Below are 21,899 nucleotides of genomic sequence, written 5' to 3' on the forward strand. Positions count from 1 at the left end.
TGTACAAGAACTTCATGTCACACTCTTTCATTCAGTGTGTGTGTGTGTGTGTAAATCAATAATGATATTTTATCCGGGAAAGTGTGGCTGGTAGGCCCGTCGGTGGGCTGGTACATGTATTCCGTTTTGTCATTCGTTGGCTTGTTTGCTGGTTGTTCTGTTCGTCTGTTGGTTTGCAGTTAACCCTAACTAACCCTAACCCTAACTAACCCTAACCCTAACCATCTCGGTAGCCAGCCGTGTACTGGCGAAAACATAACCTCAAGTTGGAATACATCTGTTGATGACTTGAAATCAGTCTAAAATGTAAAAGTTATTCAGTTAGCTGGTGAGGCTAGAATCACAAACCAACGGAAATGTATTCTTTTTATATATAAATTTTTTTTTGATAGTAATTTTAATTAGACACTAATTATCCCGAAATGAATTTTAATTTCGCGCACTTCAGAATGTTCCCCACATTCTCTCACTGATGTGTAGTCGTGGTGTCAAGTACCTACCATCCCGTGCACACTGTCATGTGAAGCCGTGGTGTCAAGTACCTAACATCCCGTGCACACTATCATGTGAAGCCGTGGTGTCAAGTCCCTAACATCCCGTGCACACTATCATGTGAAGCCGTGGTGTCAAGTACCTAACATCCCGTGCACACTATCATGTGAAGCCGTAGTGTCAAGTACCTAACATCCCGTGCACACTATCATGTGAAGCCGTGGTGTCAAGTACCTAACATCCCGTGCACACTATCATGTGAAGCCGTGGTGTCAAGTACCGAACATCCCGTGCACACTATCATGTGAAGCCGTGGTGTCAAGTACCTAACATCCCGTGCACACTATCATGTGAAGCCGTGGTGTCAAGTACCTAACATCCCGTGCACACTATCATGTGAAGCCGTGGTGTCAAGTACCGAACATCCCGTGCACACTATCATGTGAAGCCGTGGTGTCAAGTACCTAACATCCCGTGCACACTATCATGTGAAGCCGTGGTGTCAAGTACCGAACATCCCGTGCACACTATCATGTGAAGCCCTGGTGTCAAGTACCGAACATCCCGTGCACACTATCATGTGAAGCCGTGGTGTCAAGTACCTAACATCCCGTGCACACTATCATGTGAAGCCGTGGTGTCAAGTACCTAACATCCCGTGCACACTATCATGTGAAGCCGTGGTGTCAAGTACCTAACATCCCGTGCACACTATCATGTGAAGCCGTGGTGTCAAGTACCTAACATCCCGTGCACACTATCATGTGAAGCCGTGGTGTCAAGTACCTAACATCCCGTGCACACTATCATGTGAAGCCGTGGTGTCAAGTACCTAACATCCCGTGCACACTATCATGTGAAGCCGTGGTGTCAAGTACCTAACATCCCGTGCACACTATCATGTGAAGCCGTGGTGTCAAGTACCTAACATCCCGTGCACACTATCATGTGAAGCCGTGGTGTCAAGTACCTAACATCCCGTGCACACTATCATGTGAAGCCGTGGTGTCAAGTACCTAACATCCCGTGCACACTATCATGTGAAGCCGTGGTGTCAAGTACCTAACATCCCGTGCACACTATCATGTGAAGCCGTGGTGTCAAGTACCTAACATCCCGTGCACACTATCATGTGAAGCCGTGGTGTCAAGTACCTAACATCCCGTGCACACTATCATGTGAAGCCGTGGTGTCAAGTACCTAACATCCCGTGCACACTATCATGTGAAGCCGTGGTGTCAAGTACCTAACATCCCGTGCACACTATCATGTGAAGCCGTGGTGTCAAGTACCTAACATCCCGTGCACACTATCATGTGAAGCCGTGGTGTCAAGTACCTAACATCCCGTGCACACTATCATGTGAAGCCGTGGTGTCAAGTACCTAACATCCCGTGCACACTATCATGTGAAGCCGTGGTGTCAAGTACCTAACATCCCGTGCACACTATCATGTGAAGCCGTGGTGTCAGGTACCTAACATCCCGTGCACACTATCATGTGAAGCCGAACAGATCTATGCTTCCTGAGCAGAATGAAACTTTTTCTTTTACTAACTCAATTGTGCTGATTGAAATACGTTTCAGTTAAGAAACAAATGTTCTTTCTTTCTTTATTTGGTGTTTAACGTCGTTTTCAACGACGAAGGTTATATCGCGACGAGGGAAAGGGGGGAGATGGGATAGGGGAAAGGGGGGAGATGGGATAGAGCCACTTGTTAAGTGTTTCTTGTTCACAAAAGCACTAATAAAAAAATTGCTCCAGGGGCTTGCAACGTAGTACAATATATGACCTTACTGGGAGAAATCAGAATGCAAGTTTCCAGTACAAAGGACTAAACATTTCTTACATACTGCTTGACTAAAATCTTTACAAACATTGACTATATTCTATACAAGAACCACTTAACAAGGGTAATAAGTGAAGAATTTTATGGGTGAGAAAAGGAAAGTAAAAGGACTTTGGGGAGGCAGAAATAGAGAAGAAACAAGAAAAAGATCCTAATTAGGTTCACGGCATCGAGAGTGATGCGACCTTCTCTCAGAAATTAGTAGAGAAGGCTCCCCCATCCACCACCCGGGGGACGCGCCTCTACGCCAATTAGGGGGCGCGAGGAGAAACAAATGTGACCCTCCACCACGGAATGAGTCGCATGTCACCTTTGCATGATTTTCATATTTTTACATTTTCCTAAAAAGTTTGTTATCCAGTGGTGAAAACCGTTTTAGAAAAGAGCGAAAACTGTTTGGGTTATAAGCCTGTGACTAAGGTGACCCTCACACTGTTACCAGACACTCTCCGGAATTATATCAAGCCTAGCGCAGAACCGCGCGAGGTGACATGCGACTCATTTCCTGGTGGAGGGTCACAAATTACATGATTTTTGTAACCTTAAAAAAACTTCCTCTGCCGGGCTGTTGATTTTCAGTAAGTTTCTAAGTGGAAAGATACCCTTAGTCTATTCACAAACCTGGTCTGATCTGCGGGGGTTTACATGCTCCTTCACACACGAATTTATTAATTACTAGATGATTACCCGCTTCGCCGGGAAGAAGTAGAGCCGAATACCAGGCTGCGCCTGGGACCCGGCTCTGCCGGGTGTACGCCGGCTTCGCCGGCGCACGAAGGAAAGGAGATAAACGCGCAAAACACTGGAGACTTCTAAAAATAGTAACGTGCAGTGACCTTCTAAAAATAGTAACGTAGTTACAGGAATATGGATTGACGCCACACGGAGGAAGGGAGATAATCGCGGCTGAAAACACTGGAGAAGATAAGGAAGAGTTACTGGTAGTGGATCCCGACAAACAAACAAAACCCCCCCCAAAAAAAAATCGGTTCAGCGCGCACAGCGCTGCGCGCTGAGAGCACGTGTTGAAATATCTCATCGATGAGGTTGTGTCCGGGGTGTAGCTGAATACGGTGTCCAAATTTGAAAAAGATCCACCGAGAACTTTGGCCATGCATCGCGAACAGACAGACAGACAGACAGACAGACAGACAGACAGACACTAGTCGTATACATATATAGAAGCAATGGCACGTACTGGGTGCTGCTACTCGCAATTCACGTTTTCAGCCATCTCGACCTTTACAAGGATTTCCTTCTTTCTTTCAGGTTAAACAACTGTAGAAAAGCAATGGAGCTTGCCAGAGATCACTTCGACGTCCCCTTAGTATTACGACCGGAGGATTTGTGCAGCCCTCTATTGGACGAAAAATCCGCCCTCTTGTACCTCTCGTATTTCACACGAGTTGGAGGTCCCGGGTATAACGCCACAAGGGACAGAATCCAGGAAAGACTAAAAGACACGGAGATCTCCAATTTCACGGTGAGTTGCCGTTCTTACTATTTCTGCACCTCAACGTTTCAAGTCGGCGATGGAAAGATCCGGTAGCAGCAATAGCGAGATTTAAGAAACAGCACGTTTCGTTTTGCAGCTCGTTTCGTTTGGTGAATGAGTCACCCCGCGAAACGGAACGTGTAACGAGACGGCATAGGCCGCAGACAAGATTTAGATGTATTCACGTTTCGTTTCGGAATGAAAGGCCGGGCATGGCAGGATATGATCCGCTGACTGGGCATGGCATAATTTCAACTCCACGAGTCAATAAAGGATTGACATACTCGCATTGCACGCACAAGAGCTTCACATTTTTCAATTCATGCACCTGATCACATACGAAGCCAGAATAAAAATTCGATGCGATGACCTACTTCTGCTTCGCCATTTGCTTTCTCACCATGAAGTTGGATAAATGTACCAAGATCAGCACCCTTCAAAATATTTCAGTTCACAACAGTTGTCTACCTCCAATGAACACATTCTCAGCGCTGAAAGACTGTGAAAGGGTTGATGAATCTAGCAATGCATAAAATGGCCAACAAATAAAACTGTTAGTGTGCAAAAATACTCACAAAAGTTGACGAAATATTGTTCGTTTTTTGGGGGTGGAAAACGTGACTGCGTTTTGACGTTCCACGTTCCGTTTCAGTTGACCTTCACCTTTCCAGCGAGAGACCCCCGAAATAATGACGTTTACCACAACTTCAAAACGAAACGTCCCAACGTTTCGTTTCTTAAATCTCCGTAATAACAAATTCAGTTTTTGCATCGTAAGCTACTGCTTGCATGATTAAAAAAGAAGAAGAAGTTAAACAGTCCGTAGAATGAGTGCGGGGATATAGCTCAGTTGGTAGCGCGCTGGATTTGTATTCAGTTGGCCGCTGTCAGCGTGAGTTCGATCCCAGGTTCGGCGGAAATTTATTTCACAGAGTCAACTTTGTGTGCAGACTCTCTTCGGTGTCCGAACCTCCCCCCGTGTACACTACATTGGGTGTGCACGTTAAAGATCCCACGATTGACAAAAGGGTCTTTCCTGGCAAAATTGCTTAGGCACAGTTAATAATTGTCTACCTATACCCGTGTGACTTGGAATAATAGGCCGTGAAAGGTAAATATGCGCCAAAATGGCTGCAATCTACTGGCCGTATAAAATTTCATCTCACACGGCATCACTGCAGAGCGCCTAGAACTGTACCCACGGAATATGCGCGATATAAGACTCATTGATTGATTGATAATATAGTATATCAAGTCACATTGTCCCCTCGCAGTTTTACATCTTCTTCTTCTCAGTCTTCTTCTGCGTTCGTGGGCTGAAGCTCCCACGTACACTCGTGTTTTTGCACGAGTGGAATTTTACATCATTATGAACTCTTTTTGCTTGGCTGTTGTGTGTGTGTGTATGTGTGTGTGTTTGTGTGTGTGTGTGTGCGTGTGTGTGTGTGTGTGTGTGTGTGTGTGTGTGTGTGTGCGTATGTGTGTGTGTGTGTGTTTACGTTTGTGTGTGTGTGTTTCTGTCTGTTTATACTTGTGTCTTTAGCTGTGCCTCTGTGTGTCGCTTTAACACAGTTGTGTGTGTCTGTGTGTGTGTGTGTCTGTGTGTGTATGCATGTGTATGCATGTGTGTGCATGTGTGTATGTGTGTGGTGTGTGTGTGTGTGTGTGTGTGTGTGTTTGTGTGTTTGTGTGTCTGTGTGTGTATGTGTGTGTATGCATGTGTATGCATGTGTGTACATGTGTGTGTGTGTGTGTGTGTGTGTGTGTGTGTATGCATCTGTATGCATGTCGTATGCGTGTGTGTGTGTGTGTGTGTGTGTGTGTGTGTGTGTGTGTGTGTGTGTGTCGCTTTTACTCTCTTTCCGTCAGTCTCTCTGTGTCTTTATCTTTCTATCAATCTTTATGTCTGTCGTCTTCTTTATATCAGACTGATCTTTTGTTCATGTTATGTGCCTGTTTAACTACCCAATTAACCCTCGGAAGATCTTTCAGACGGACGTATGCACACTCGTACCTTTAATGACAAACACAGACAGACAAACGAGCACGCAGGCGGACGCATAGAAAGACAAAGACACAAACACGGACAGATCGACATACTCGCAGACAGACAGACAGACAGACAGACAGACAGACAGACAGACAGACAGACAGACAGACAGACAGACAGACAGACAGACACATTTAAACAGGCAGCAATGTGGGTAGTCAGACGATAACATTATTCACACAGAACTGCCTCTCTCTTGTATGCTCAGTCACTGTGTCTCATTCAGAAATGTGTCACTTCTTATAAGCTCCCTCCCGCATTCAGGTGTGAAACAGTGAAGTGTTGAGAGTGTCAACAACAGCGGAAACGCTTGCAGCCAGCTGTATAGTTAACAAGCAAATGCCTACATATAGACAGCTACTGATGCTCGCATGATAGATCTCAAGACATCTAGCAGGCCTTTTTTTAAATATTTTTTTTACAATGTCAACCTTAGGTAAATAAAATATAACCTTTCTTCACAGTACCAGAGGGATGTTCAAGTGTTTGTAGTGTACTAACATTTATGTTGACTTTCATCGCTTGCTGATTTTCAGCAACAAAAGGCCGTCACTCTGAATGTTGTATTTGTCAGCAAAAGGGATTTTTTTTGGTTAGAAAACTAGTTTTTCTTGTCAAAGGACTGAATACAGTGGGGAGTATACTGTAAGATTTTTCGCACATTGCTGCTGTACATGGCACAAAGACATATCGTCTGGGAGGCGGGCTTGCGACATGGTGTTGGTCTATTTTGTGATGATACTTCTTCTTCTTCGTTCATGGGCTAAGACTCCCACGTTCACTCATGTTTTTAGCACGAGTGGAATTTTACGTGTCTGACCGTTTTTACCCTGCCATTCAGGCAGCCATACGCCGATTTCGGGGGAGACATGTTGGGTATTTTTGTGTTTCTATAACCCACCGAACTCTGACATGGATTACAGGATCTTTTCCGTGCGCACTTGGTCTTGTGTTTGCGTGTACACACGAAAGGGGTTAAGTCACTAGCAGGTCTGCACATAAGTTGACCTGGGAGATCGGAAAAATCTCCACTCTTAACCCACCAGGCGGCAGCGACCGGAATTCGAACTCACGACCTCCCGATTAGGAGGCCGATGTCTTACCACCACGCCACTGCGCCCGTCTGTGTGTGATGATACTGTTTATTCTTCCCGCTGTGACGGTGTCTTTGACTCACGCACACATGCCTGTATTTGGATGCTCAGTTATTGAAAGTGCGCACTGGTTCAGATCTTCTAAGTCTAAGACACACACATGTATGCCTCAGTTGCATGCATTATTCATGCTGGGAGGAAGCGACCCGAATTTCCCAGCGATGGGACAATAAAGTAATGAAAATGAAAATGAAAAAAATGAAATTATTCACACACCGGAACAAATGCATGAACACACACAAGCACGCACGGACGCACGGACGCAATCACGTACGTACGCACGCACATACTAGAACACACACACACACACACACACACACACACACACACACACACACACACACACACACACACACACACACACACTGACACACACACACACACATACACACACACACACACACACACACACACACTGACACACACACACACACACACACACATACACACACACACACACACACACACCGGCACATATTTACACGTAACACTGACACATGTGCCCGCACCTTTTCATTGACACATTGTGAACTACGTTCACTAAATTACACCCACCCACACACATACCATTCCTCCACACCCTCTCCCCCCTCCCACTCCACCCTCATTCCTTCTGCCTCCATGTTAGCTGCCAATTACACAGAAGATAATTTATGCTGTGTTCTATCTTTTGTTGCATCCACTCAGCCACCTTCCACCTTCTTCTTGTCATGACACACACATGAGTGCATACGCTGCCAATTTTCTTTCACGTTTTTTTCCCCGTTGTATATTTATATCTCTAACCACCGGAAAATCAGTGGACCACTGTCTTATTGAAATCTGCATGCGTTCGAAACGATGATAAATAATTAAAGAGCAAGACCCAACAGGTGTGATTCATAATCGGTTCTTCTTGTGTTAATTGGAAGCGCGCATCTGAACAAGATTTTAGATTTTAAGATTCTCAAAGAGAGAGAGAGAAAACAAAACAGCACATAGGCGCCTAAACACATCTCCCACGACACGATTGTGTTCGAAACTGCCAACAGTTTTTTTTAATTAAAAAAAATTCTTTATTCGAGCTCCTGTGGTTGATTATCCATTAAACCCATGTTAAGCCTATTGTGTCGCTCATGGTTGAACAAGTATTAGCGTTTTTGATTGTGTTTGGGGGGGGGGGGGGGGGGGGCTAAATATTTGATACTGACATTCATGATTCCTTCAGTCGCCTGTGTTTAGATTGCATGCTTGGTCTTCCCACACCCACATTGCATCAAACTTTTAACCCGTCAAACAACTTTTCGTCTGCCCCCTCTCTGCACCGAATATAATATACAAGAATAAAATCTTCTAAATAGGCTTAGCTATAGGTAATGTACACACATACATAAAGGCCTTTTTTCCCTTACATGCGCTCATGGTAAACGTTGTCGCTTTCGTGTGTGAGTGAAGGCAGTTCAAACCCGATTGCGCCAGAAAAAAAGATGAAGAAAATAATATATATATGAAGAGAGGTGTGTGTGTGTGTGTATGTGTATGTGTATGTGTGTGTGTGTGTGTGTGTGTGTGTGTGTGTGTGTGTGTGTGTGTGTGTGTGTGTGTTGCGGCATGGGCGATTTAAAAAAACAGTGGTCGTAATCCCTCCTACACATAATTATAGACAAGAATTTGTTGTTGAATTGATATGATTTTAGGTGTTGGCCGGTGGGAGAAAGTGGGGTGGGGTGGGGGTGGGGTGGGGGGGTGGGGAGTTGGGGAAGCGTTTTGGGGGTGGCTGTGACACGGATAAAACGAACTTGTTCGCAGTGCCCTTTCGCCGGTTGAAACTGGTATACTTTTTTATGAGATAGGGTGGGAAGGGGGGGGGGGGTGAGTGAGTGTGGAGGAAATGGCTTTAGGGAGTTGTTGCGGCCTGCGTGATAAGACAAAACTTGGCTGTAGTTCCCCTTTGATTTTATTCATGCAGGTATAGGGAGTAGGCAGAATAACCGCGCGTACGCACGCACGCATGCACGCACGTACACACAAACACACAGACACACACACACACACACGCACACACACACACACACGCACAAGGACCGCTTGGCACATGGCCTGGTTGAATTTTGCGCTTGACGGACACCTGTGGTGTGTGTGTGTGTGTGTGCGCGCGTGTGCGCGTGTGTGTGTGTGTGTGTGTGTGTGAGTATGTGTGTGTGTGTGTGAGTATGTGTGTGTGTGTGACTGGGTGGGTGTGTGGGTTTGTGTGTGTGTGGGTGTGTGTGTGTGTGTATGTGCGTGCGTGCGTTCGTGCGTGTGTGTGTGTGTGTGTGTGTAGTGTGTGCCACGGTGTGTAGTGTGTGTGTGTGTGTGTGTGTGTGTGTGTGTGTGTGTGTGTGTGTGTAACAACCGAGCTGCCACACATGTTAATCTTGACCAAACGTAACGTTAATCATACGCTAATTACATCAAGTTTTCATACCGGAAAAATTGTCCCTGTGTGGTACCTGTACCTGTCCAAGTAAGTGTAGAATGTGATTATGTGCTTTCTCTCTCTCTCTCTCTCTCTCTCTCTCTCTCTCTCTCTCTCTCTCTCTCTCTCTCTCTCTCTCTCTCGATATATACGTATGCAAGGGTATTCCATGTTCCACAGGTGCTGCTCAGCGAGACGCAAAATCTTCATGACCCCACAGGGTCTGTGTTTATAATACTGTCCATTTCTTTATCGTCAACGATTTCTCTTCCGCTATTGTTTTGACCCTTCGTAAAAGTAGTACATGTATGGCAATGAGCTGTCTTGTGGTTTATTTCCTTTCTTTTTGTGTGATTTTTGTTTGTTTTGTGTTGTTTCTTCGCTGTCTTGTTTTTTTTAGATAAACAACATGATAGTTTTCATACACCCCCCCCCCCCACGCCCTTTGCGCTACCAAACACCAGCCCTGTCGCCACAGTTTCTTGGTACAGAAAGCTAACTAGAGGTAGCTAAATTACCCTCTGATAGTGCTTATTTTCAAGCTACAGTTTGCCACAAAAATAATAAATAATAATAATGATAATAATAATACGAGAATTTATAACGCGCACATATCTCACCACAAGGCGACTCAAGGCGCACTGCTGATGTATTTAAGTCTGCTGAAAACAGACGGCAATGTGAGCGAGAGACTGCTGATGTATTTAAGTCTGCTGAAAACAGACGGCAATGTGAGCGAGAGACTGCTGATGTATTTAAGTCTGCTGAAAACAGACGGCAATGTGAGCGAGAGACTGCTGCAGTTAAGTAAGTCTACCGAAGACGACTACATGTGGGACAGACTGCTGCAGTTTTATAAATCTGCATAAGACAGACAGCAATGTGAGCGATAGACTGCTGCAGTTTTGTAAGTCTGCCGAAAACAGACGGCACTTTTCGCGAGAAAGCACTGTAGTCAGACGACAGCCTCAAAGTGTAACGATTAGAGCGAACAAGGCGGTGCCTAGCCAGGGAACAAAGAACACAGTTCCCTAATGCCATTGTCACCAGCTAATCGATCAGCGCTTACCGTTATGGCTCAAGTGCTGGTCGATCAGTCTGGCAGAAAAAAATGTGTATTTCTTTCGGGTAGCCACCCGATTCTCTCAGGCGTTGATTTTTGTGTACGCTTTCCGAGTCAGCGGCGAGGAATCTTTGTTGTTATTGTTGGTGGTGGTGTTGTTGTTGTTGTTGTTGGTGTTGTTGTAGTAGTAGTAGTAGTTACTGTTACTGTTACTGTTGTTGTAGTAGTAGTAGTAGTAGTAGTAGTAGTAGTTACTGTTACTGTTACTCCTGTTGTTGTAGTAGTAGTAGTAGTAGTAGTAGTAGTAGTAGTAGTAGTAGTAGTTACTGTTACTGTTACTGTTACTGTTACTGTTACGGTAACTGTTGTTGTTGTTGTTGTTGTTGTTGTGTTGTACTTTATATCACACAAAGGGCGTAACTAAAACAGTGTTTTTTCTGTCAACATGTATAGTACGGTATGATGTTGTTGTTGTGTTGTACTTTATATCACACAAAGGGCGTAACTAAAACAGTGTTTTTTCTGTCAACATGTATAGTACGGTATGATGTTGCATGCAGAGCATCCATACAGTGTCAACATTAACAATCAAAAACCGGCACGGTTGGCCTAGTGGTAAGGCGTCCGCCCCGTGATCGGGAGGTCGTGGGTTCGAACCCCGGCCGGGTCATACCTAAGACTTTAAAATTGGCAATCTAGTGGCTGCTCCGCCTGGCGTCTGGCATTATGGGGTTAGTGCTAGAACTGGTTGGTCCGGTGTCAGAATAATGTGACTGGGTGAGACATGAAGCCTGTGCTGCGACTTCTGTCTTGTGTGTGGCGCACGTTATATGTCAAAGCAGCACCGCCCTGATATGGCCCTTCGTGGTCGGCTGGGCGTTAAGCAAACAAACAAACAAACAAACAAACAATCAAAACCAGCTTCTTCCAGAGCCAGTCACATTGTAGCTTTAGGTGTAAGTGTAATCTGACTGAATTGTAGTGTTAATTTGAGTGAAGTTCAGCTGGTTCTGTTGTGTATTCAGGAAGTCGTGACAAATTGTGCAGTTCGGTGATGTTTATTTTAATATGGATAAAGTGGATGCTGAATATTGGATGAAGGATTGCGGACACCCTGCAACAACAACAAGAAGAAGAAATATTAAGTACCAAAACTACACGCACGCTTACGTACGCACGCACGCACCTACGCATACCGTGCAAGCATGCACACTCACACGTATGAACACACGCACGCATCACCACCGCTACCCACCATTGTTCTATCTTGTCGCACAAATCAATGAATTAAAGACAGTGCATGAATACACGCGTCACGGTTAACTGCACATGCGCGCTCGCTCTGTTAGCGTCCAACCCCTTCCCCCGCCACCAGACTCTCCCCCACTCCCAACAAATCAAAAAGTTATTCGATACATCATCCATAAACAATATAGCTACACCACTGACACCGAAACAAGCTTTAAACGAACGACATGTACACGCACACATCTGACCCGTACCAATTAACCCATAAAAGACTCAACATGACAAAACAAATAGACAACGCCTGAGGCCGCCGTTTTTGGGATCAGACATGTCTTCCGTTTCGAACCCGTGCATGCAGGCAGCACGTTACTATATTATGACCGCAAACAGCGCAAGGAAGGAGTGCTCAGGGAACCGTGTTCGGAAATAGGACGTGTATGTGTGAGACAATTTGATGTACCCATGTTACGCTTGCGATCATTGTTATTATTATTATTGTTGTCGTCGTCGTGGTCGTCATCCGAATCACTAGTATCCTTATTACTGGTATTTGTATGGCCATCTGTGTTGCCATCGTCGTCGTTGCCGTTGTCATCACCAGCATAATGTAACTATCAGAGGCATTTACCTAAAACGTGCATTTTCGTCGATATCATCGTTATTTTCATCACCATCTAGGTAATTGTCAATGTCATAATAGTAGATTTCATCACGGCACGATCTCACTTATTTTGCTGGTCGGGTTGGAAACAGTCACAGCAGTCCAGGAGCAGAAAGAAGACACATTTAGCAATACTTTTTGACTGACGCAGGAGCACTGACAAATATCCTTTCGGGGATTAACATACCAGGTTTTTTTCTCTCACTTGAGCAAAAAAACAAAAAAAACATCGTCGAATTTGTGTCACCTGCAAAGAGATCACCGTTTACGCAAAGGAGGAAGAAAGGGTTACAAAATAGGAAGTGTTCACGTTGCAAAGCAGCGATCGTTTCCGTCATTCATATCCACCCACAACCCTTTCTTCCTTTTTGTGTGTGTTCATTCCAAAAAGCTGCCATTGAAAAAATGTGTGCCGGTTTGCTGTAACAGACAGACTGGAATGATGGGAAGGCTCTGGCGGATTTGGTGACGTCATCAGGGGGCCATGTACCCGAGTGGCCGCACGCGGAGTGTTCTGCTAAGGAGTTACTGCAACAGGGTAAGTGCTGGATACCCCTTTATTAACCTACTGCTTCATTAGGCTAATTGGCTTTTCTTTTTCGGCTCTTTCTTGTGCTTTGTGCTCCAAGCTATGTTCTGTCTCTGTCAGTTTTCATTGATGTTTCTGTCGCAGATATCGTGGTGTTGTTATTATCATTGCGCGGCTATAGTTAGTTCGCAGGCGGGCTTATACTTGCCATGTATAGGACGAAAAAAGAAGGTGTGTGCGTGTGTGCATGTGTTGCTGAATATGGAGCTATCCCGTAGTAGTTTGCTGCTTTCCACGTTCAGGCAAAACCGGTTTCCATTCGGGGTCCCATGTTATTGCTTCGTCGGCTGTGAACTTGCTTCAAGCGTTGCTGTCCTCTTGTCATGCCAAGATGGAAATAGTTTTCAATCTTGTTGCTTTTTAACGTGTCAAGTTGTTCTGTGTTAGAAATTGTTGTTCCCACATATCATCTGTGCGCGAAAATGCATCTTTCTCCATCATTTTCCGGGCGCCTGTAAATCTTAATCTAAGCAGTTGACTGTTTAGTTTGAGTCTCTCTCAGGGGCCGTCCTTCTGCATGTGCGCTCGTCTGCCTGTCTGTTCGTCTGTCTGTCTGTCTGTATGTTCGTGGGTCTGTGTATTCGTGCGTCCGTCTGTCTGTCTGGCTATCTGTCTGTGTATCCGTCTGTTTGTCTTACAGTTTGTCTGTGTGTCTGTGTGTCCGTGCATCCGTCCGTCCATCCATCCGTCCGTCCGTCCGTCTGTCTGCCTGTCTGTCTCTGACCTTCTGTCTCTCTATCTCTCTCATTCTCTCTTTCCATCTCTCTCTCTCTCTCTCTCTCTCTTTCTCTCTCTCTCTCTCTCACTCTCTCTCTCCCTCTCTCTCTCTCCCTCTCTCTCTCTCACCCACCCCCCTCTCTCTCTCCCTCCCTCTCTCCCTCTTTCTCTCCCTCTCTCTCCTTTCTCTCTCTCTCTCTCTCCCTCCCTTCCCCCTCTCTCCCTCCCTCTCTCTCTCTCTCTCTCTCTCTCTCTCTCTCTCTCTCTCTCTCTCTCTCTCTCTCTCTCTCTCTCTCCACAGGCGTTCAACTCGAGCATCACCGTTCTGTCACGACTGTGTGTAAGAATCAAAATGCACATGTGTGTTTCGTTTGTGCACACGGTTGCAGGTGCTTGCTGCTCTCGCATTTACACAATTCTAATATATGTGTTTGTCAATGTGCAGTGTGTAAAGTCTGTGTTTACTTTCGAATTCTTCTGTGTGTTCTGCTCTCACTTCAGGGCCTATTTTGTGTGTGCGGTGTTTCATTTTGGCGCAATGTTCTGTTGGTTATAAAGGATTATATTTGCCTTCCCGCGTAAGATTATTGATTAGTGCTGCCGGTTCTGCACTTTATACCTGAGCTTGTAAGTATCCCGACCGACCCCCTCCACCCCCCTCTCCGCTCCCTCTCTCTCTGTCTCTGTCTGTCTCTGTCCATCTGTCTGTCCGTCCCGGCGTCCGTCCGTGTGTCCGTTCGTCTGTCTTTCTGTCTGTCTGTCTGTCTGTCTGTCTGTTTGTCTCTCTCTCTCTTCTTCTTCTTCTTCTGCGTTCGTGGGCTGAAACTCCCACGTACACTCGTGTTTTTTGCACGAGTGGAATTTTACGTGTATGACCGTTTTTTACCCCGCCATTAAGGCAGCCATACGCCGCTTTCGGAGGAACCTCTCTCTGTCTCTGAGTTGTACAAAGAAAAACTGGAAGAAGATCTGAGAATAGTGTCTCGCGTAGTCCGCTTTTACTTAGGATGAACAGTTTCAAACACCGTGATGTTTTCATTCTTGGAATGTCTAATGCTGAAAAGGGCCGTCACACAATATCTGTCACCACAGGGAAGAAAACAAAAGACTGAAGGACTGATCAAATCATGATGTTATGATGAATGGTATTGGTGTGCAGTGTGAGTCAAGGTATCCCTGACTCTGACAAATGCAGTGGACTCTCTATCGGACTTCCAGTAGCGAGAACTTTGCGCGATCGTGCATGCTTCGGTATATAGAAAGCGCTTGTATTATGTGTCACCAGTCTTGTTATGGGCCGGAGGCCTAACAAATAAAATGTCCGACTCCGATTCTGTCTCTCTCTCTCTCTCTCTCTCTCATTCTCGTTTCCGTTTTCCCTCTTATTTTTTCTCTCCAAAAATAGATTCAAATCTACCAAAAAGTTCACAGCCAAGACGATGGTTTAAGCCTAGTTTATGATGTTTATTCAGTATACCCATGCTGCATTCACTCTGTATACACAGACAGAACCTACTTTACACCCTTTTGCTAGCCCTTCCCTCCCCCTTTCGGTTCGCTGACCCAAATATGCATTCAATTCAATATGCGATGGGCCGTGGGCCAAAGAAGTTAGCCTTAATAGCAAATAACACAGCTGACCTGAATCTGAACCCGCAGCGTGTGAAGGGGGAGACAATAGGCTCAATGCAAATATGGAGTGAAAATGAGACACGGGGGTAAATGTGTAATAAGAACTGCATGCTTTGATATAAGGAACTTTGAGTTGCACACGTTTGATCTTCGATTGCATGGATCGTTTGTGTCGTCTCTGGAAAAGGGTTCAGTAGCTTCATAACAACTCTGAAACGTTCAGAGAGCATGTGGTCTGAGATATATAGGCCAACTACACTGAGCTTGAAGATGACACTGATTGTTAACACAGTTGTAAGTTCATATCAGTCAACTGATTGAACCTTATGTACGAGAACAACCTTAATTTCAATTTTTTAATTTTATTTTTTATTCTTTTATCCGAATTTACTGCAGTGTATTTAATGTTTCTGTTGCACGTGTACCCCCCTTGTTGTGTCAGCGATTAACAATGCACACCACCGCATATTCGGCCGGGGCGTAGGCGGAGTGCCTGGCTTGCCAGTAAATGTAGATATACATATTTGTGTGTATGAATGTTCGTTGTGTTACTGTGGCATAGCCTTTTAAAATGTAAATATAACAAGACGTGCGTACTGTATATACTGGTTCTTATTTTCTCTCTGTATAAAGCTGGATCATCTGTTTTAACCTTTGGTTTTATAAAGTGGATCTGAAATTTTTATCTCTTTAAAAAGTATTCTTTTTCGAAATAAACGTTTTCTTTTAAACAAAAAACAAACCCTACCCCAAAAACGCTTTTGAAGACAATATACACAGAAACGAAGAAACGAACCGAAATCTTTTAATAAACTTTTATCACCACTCTTACCCGCTCCGACATCCTCCCTCCCTCGCTCCTTAACACATTACCTATTTTCATGTCCCTAATAGATATTAGTATCTGTGAGGACGTAAAGGACCCCCATAGTTCATAGTTCGTACACAACCTTTTACATGGGATCCGAGTGTCCGTGTGTTCTTGTGCACAGTTGGAATCTTTTCCACAATTGATGTTTCCACAATTGATGTTGTAACTGACAACTATACTAATCTGCATAAAATAGTCATAATAAAATCCAACACTGCTCGCAACAACAACAAAATCCTTCTTTTCTTCTTCTCTCACAGTGTGTGTGTATGTCTGTCCAATACATAGACCATTAGGTGGACGAAGTCATGAATGTTTCGAACCGGGGCAATGGTAATGATGGTATACAATTTACTTCAATATAATACATACACAGACATAATAATAATAATAATAATAATAACTGGACATTTTTAAGTACCAAACCTATGGCTCTAGGCCCTTTACAAAAGAACATATACAGAATAGAACAATTATATGTACAACCTACATAAAACAATTAACCATACGGAAAAAAATCACCACATGTCCTGGAGAAATGAAAGCATTACCCAGTGTTCCCCCTCAACGAACAAGGGAAGGTGGAAAGGAATAGGGGGGGGGGGGGGGGGGGGTATTACGAAAATGTGCACCATTAGCTGTATATTACAAATTAAAATACCAACTAAGTAAGTGGCAGCGGATTAATCTCTCAGAAGAGCACTTATACTTATAGCAGAACGATTTGAAACCAAGCTCATTGAAACACCATCTTCGTACCACGAACACGGTTACGGTCACTGAAGCGGAAAATATGTGTTTTTGAATGCTGGTTTGATGGGTCACGGTTAGATCCCCTGCCTCTTTATAGTGATATTCCCTGCTCACTGAAGCGTGGAAAAGCGGACAATACACGAGGAATGTGACCTTTACGTGATGTGGTTAACTGCGGCAGGCCGGACCGTCACACTTAGCTGGAAACAAAAAGGTGATTATCATCCCTTGTATCTGTTTTTCTGTGTCAATTTGTAAGTGTTAATTATGACTTCAAGATGTCTCATTCTATAAAAAAAGAAGACTTTGGATTACATGCAGTTGCCATGTAATGCAATTAACAAATGTATGTTTGAATTATACTTGAATCCCCTAAACAAAAAGAAGTGTTCATGTAACTAACATTACCGCTACGTAAGCCTAATTCTAAAACTTGTGACATTAAATTACACCCAATGTGATCGTATTTGTGAGAAGAAAAAAACCCAGAAAAAAAACTGTTGTTCTGATAGCCCACAGTCCCGAATAAGCGATCGATTGTACAATGTGCATTAGTGGATTTGCAGCCAAACTGAACTGTAAAGCTGGAGTAATTGCTTTGCCTGTGTTTAAAAAAGCAGTGAAGCGTGAACATTATGCAGTCGAAACCTCTTTTAAACTTGGAATTCCTGCCCAGAGAGAACAGGATCGGCCTGAACAACATCCTGTGAAATCAATGAAGGCACTCAGCGATGCGGGACTGAATGGTGCAGCTGGTGACACATAAAGCCACACATACATACAGACAGAGAGAGAGAGAGAGAGAGAGAGAGAGAGAGAGAGAGAGAGAGAGAGAGAGAGAGAGAGAGAGAGAGAGAGAGAGAGAGAGAGAGAGAGAGAGAGAGAGAGAGAGAGAGAGAGAGAGAGAGAGAGAGAGAGAGAGAGAGAGGAGGGAGAGAGGGAGAGCGAGCGAGAGAGAGAGAGAGAGAGGAGGGAGAGAGAGGGAGAGAGAGAGAGAGAGAGAGAGAGGGAGAGAGGGAGAGAGGGAGAGAGAGAGAGAGAGAGAGAGAGAGAGAGGAGGGAGAGAGAGGGAGAGAGAGAGAGGGAGAGAGAGGGAGAGAGAGAGAGAGAGAGAGAGAGAGAGAGAGAGAGAGAGAGAGAGAAAGAGAGAGAGAGAGCGCTCGTGCGAAACGAAAGAGCATCCGTTCGATAATATAAGTATGCAGTTCAAGTGTTTATTATCGGATATAAACAGTGGCGAATACAAGAATACAAGACTTAGTGCTGATTGTTAACATCATATCAATTCCAACCGTTTTCATTGGCTTACAGTTTTACAGTTTATTTGTTTGTTTCTTTTTATGCATTGATGCCCCGAAAGTAATATTTATCCCTTAATCCTTCTCGAATTGACCCTCTTGTAAGCCATCACTAGCTGTCCTAGCTATAACATGAGGAAACCTTGGACACATACCCACAATCCATGAGTGGCATAAGTGTCGCTCACAACATCAATTCAGCAAACAAACAAAAAATAAACAAACAAAATTGCTCAGAAAGCAGCCTTGCCGTACATTTTTTGGCTTTTGTTCCAGTTGAACGATGCTGTTTCCCCATGTAAAAGCCTGGTTGAATCTATCGTGTTTCACAAAATAGTTTACATGAGCAGGAAGGTACATGTAAACATCAATGAATGAATCAATGAATGAATCAATCAATAAATCAATCAATCAATCAATCAACCAATCAAATCGAACCAAACCAAATCAAATCAAATCAAATCAAATCAACTTTACTATCTCACAGACAGAATTGGCAGTGGTGGTGCAAGTAACACAAGGACAAATGAAACACTGCAACATTAGTATCATGTGATCATCAGCAGTATTTAGAACATTAGGGTCAACATCATGCAGGTAAAACAACATTCCATTGATGCCGATTCTCTTTTTATTACCATGAATGTAAGCATGAAAACGAGAAAGTGAGCACACATACAGAGAAGAATACAAGCGACTCAAACACAGAGACTAAGTCGGTGTACAATTTGTGCGAGTGTGTGTGAGGATGTGTAAAAGAGAAAGTGTATAGTATGCTTCCATTAACAAGCACACTTTTGAATTTTTTATTTTTATTTTGTTATACTTTTCCCTACATAATTTTGTTTTATTTAATTTTTTTAATTTTTTTTATTCTTCATATTTGTTCTTTGTTTCATGTGTGTATTATAGTAGGGACTAGCTGTAAGAAAGGACCATATGGACCTAATGCTATCATCCCTCGGTAATAAAGTTTTCGAGTTCGAGTTCGAGTTCGAGAGCCTGGAGTAAAGAATCCACCTTACATATCTTAATAATTTTTATCACTTGTCAGTCCATTTTTATTGTAAAAAAATAAAACATTGACAAAAAACACAAGCAACATTCTTTCTGTCATGTTGGCATGTTAGACAGACGAAGAGAGCAACAAACAGACAGACAGGTTGCATGTAAGCCCAGAAGGATTTGGCACATGACCACAAGGCAGATGATGAAGTGGAAGACACACAGGAGAACATGCCTAGATGAGACTCCAGCAATACACATGTAATTCCCGTGGATGTCTGTCACTGGCACTCGCTGTTTAGCGTATGGAGAGCAGCATTTTATATTTTGAAGTAAATAACTAACTCTATAGTGTACCACACGTATGGTAATTAATTAAATGAAAGTGAGAGAATGAGCTTCGGTGCGCTGCTTCTTTCAGCTGTTGGAAACAAAAAGTAGCCAAGAAGCGCAGCCTGGCGGCAAGAATATATTTGCGTCATCTGTGCTCTTATGTCCCTGAGGCAAAAAAAAAAAATAGGTCTGTTTACGGTAACCCGACCGACCCTAGTTTTTTCGCGCGACCCTAGACTTTTTTTTGGCATTTGGAAAAAAAAAAAAAAAATCTTGTTTTTTTGGCAAAATAACGTAAAAATATGGTTTTTTGGGAAAAAAAAAAAAAAAAAAAAATCCCGACCTACCGACCCTATTTTATTGGCCTATGTTACCGTAAACAGACCTATTTTTTTTTTGGCCTGATCAGTTGCACCAACAATTATAAGATTGCTGCCTGGATTAAACGTTAACCGTAAAAACAAATAACTGGTTTGTTTGGAACACGCTGCGCGCAGTGACACGAGTACAAAATAAACTTCCTGTTCCTTTCGGAAGTTATAAGTTAAAGTATAGTGCAGTAGAGAAAGGCCATTATTGTGCCGTTTACCTGTCCCGTTATGCTAACGTTTCCAAACTGAAGTCCTAATATCTTTATATTCCTCACGTTACGCTGTCAAAGTGTGTGCGAAACAACTAGTGTTAGCTTATACGGTTATGATATTATGCTGCCAATAGTTCTTGACGTGAACCATTAAAAGCCCTGTGCGCGTTCACGTGTGTAGTCCTACGTCGCAATGCGCAAAATAGTTTAAATAGTAAAACAGTACAACTGTTCAGGTATTTTTACATAAGTAAACATTAGGGGATATTTTGGGCGCGAAGAAGCGCTCACAATTCTTTCAAGTTGTGTACGAAGGAGTGTTCTTTAAAAGGATGCCCCCCCCCCTCCCCCCAACCCCCTACAGCTTCAAGCGTTTCGAAGACGTTCTTATGCAGCTATTATACAGAGCAAATAATGATTAGTTGTTCACTTTTCAAGTTTCACTATTTTAGTGCTCCGTGTAAGACAAAGAAGGACAAGCTGAAGGAAGAGATAGACAGACACGCACGCACGCACACAAGGTCACAGGCGCGTGCGTGCGCACACGCACAAACACAGTCGATGTGTTGGTCCATTCCGATAAAATTCAGTCTGGTTGTAAACACAAAGGGCCACCACTAGATGTATTGAGTGCATTGTGTGGTAACTTGTTGTTGTTGTTTGAGTTTCTTCATTTCTTCCTTTCCCACCTTTCTTTGTTTCTTTCGTTCATGCTTTTTTTCTTTCCCTCTTATTTCTCTTTTTTTCGTTAGGTTCTCAATTTTGGACGACTCTAAAAAGAGAAACACCAAAACTAAATATGTACAACAAAAGTATTACAATATGAAGCCATTTATACACCATGAACTCAATGAAGTCTTTTGACTGACATTGTGTGACTGCATTCCTTTTATCGAAAAACCATTCACTGAACGACGACCGGGCCAGGCGTACTGCTGGGTCTAAAACTTGTCTGTCCGCCTTCCAATCCCGTTCAGCTGCATAATTGAATAAAAAATGAATTCAAGTCAACACTATTTGTGTACTAAGTATGTGCCTTTGGAGTAGGGTGAATGCGAGAAGTATGCCCCCTTATGATTCGTGGGATGTATGTATATGTAGTGTGCTTCTTGTATTGAAATGTCTTGAATGTGTCGATGTGTAGTGTGATGTTTGACTGAGTAAACGTTTTGGTTGAGTCGGAGATATTACGCTGCACTTTTTTCTCTGTCTCTGTGTGTGTCTCGATCTGTGTATGTGTTTGTGTATGCCTGTGTCTGTGTGCGTATGTCTCCCTCTCCCTCTCATATCTCTCTTTCTTTTTATATTTAGTCAAGTTTTGACTAAATATTTTAACATCGAGGGGGAATCGAAACGAGGGTATGGTGTATGTGCGTCTGTCTGTGTGTGTGTGTAGAGCGATTCAGACTAAACTACTGGACCGATCTTTATGAAATTTGACATGAGAGTTCCTGGGTATGAAATCCCCGAACGTTTTTTTCATTTTTTTGATAAATGTCTTTGATGACGTCATATCCGGCTTTTCGTGAAAGTTGAGGCGGCACTGTCACGCCCTCATTTTTCAACCAAATTGGTTGAAATTTTCGTCAAGTACTCTTCGACGAAGCCCGGGGTTCGGTATTGCATTTCAGCTTGGTGGCTTAAAAATTAATTAATGACTTTGGTCATT

The 21,899-nt window shown here is 43.6% G+C and overlaps 1 protein-coding gene across 7 annotated transcripts in view; it reads left to right on the plus strand.

Annotated features, from left to right (window-relative positions):
• The window catches only part of LOC138945627 (filamin-A-like), an 89,404-nt gene that overhangs the window by 9,554 nt on the left and 57,951 nt on the right, over window positions 1–21,899 (plus strand). For all 7 annotated transcript variants that reach the window (XM_070317097.1, XM_070317094.1, XM_070317093.1 and 4 more), the window contains 2 exons: window positions 3,611–3,824; window positions 12,879–12,987. In XM_070317097.1, the coding sequence (XP_070173198.1) occupies window positions 3,611–3,824; window positions 12,879–12,987 (323 nt within the window). The remainder of the gene's footprint in view (window positions 1–3,610; window positions 3,825–12,878; window positions 12,988–21,899) is intronic.

The sequence above is a fragment of the Littorina saxatilis genome, linkage group LG13, assembly GCF_037325665.1.
Source record: "Littorina saxatilis isolate snail1 linkage group LG13, US_GU_Lsax_2.0, whole genome shotgun sequence".
In the NCBI taxonomy this organism is placed as follows: Eukaryota; Metazoa; Mollusca; class Gastropoda; order Littorinimorpha; family Littorinidae; genus Littorina; species Littorina saxatilis.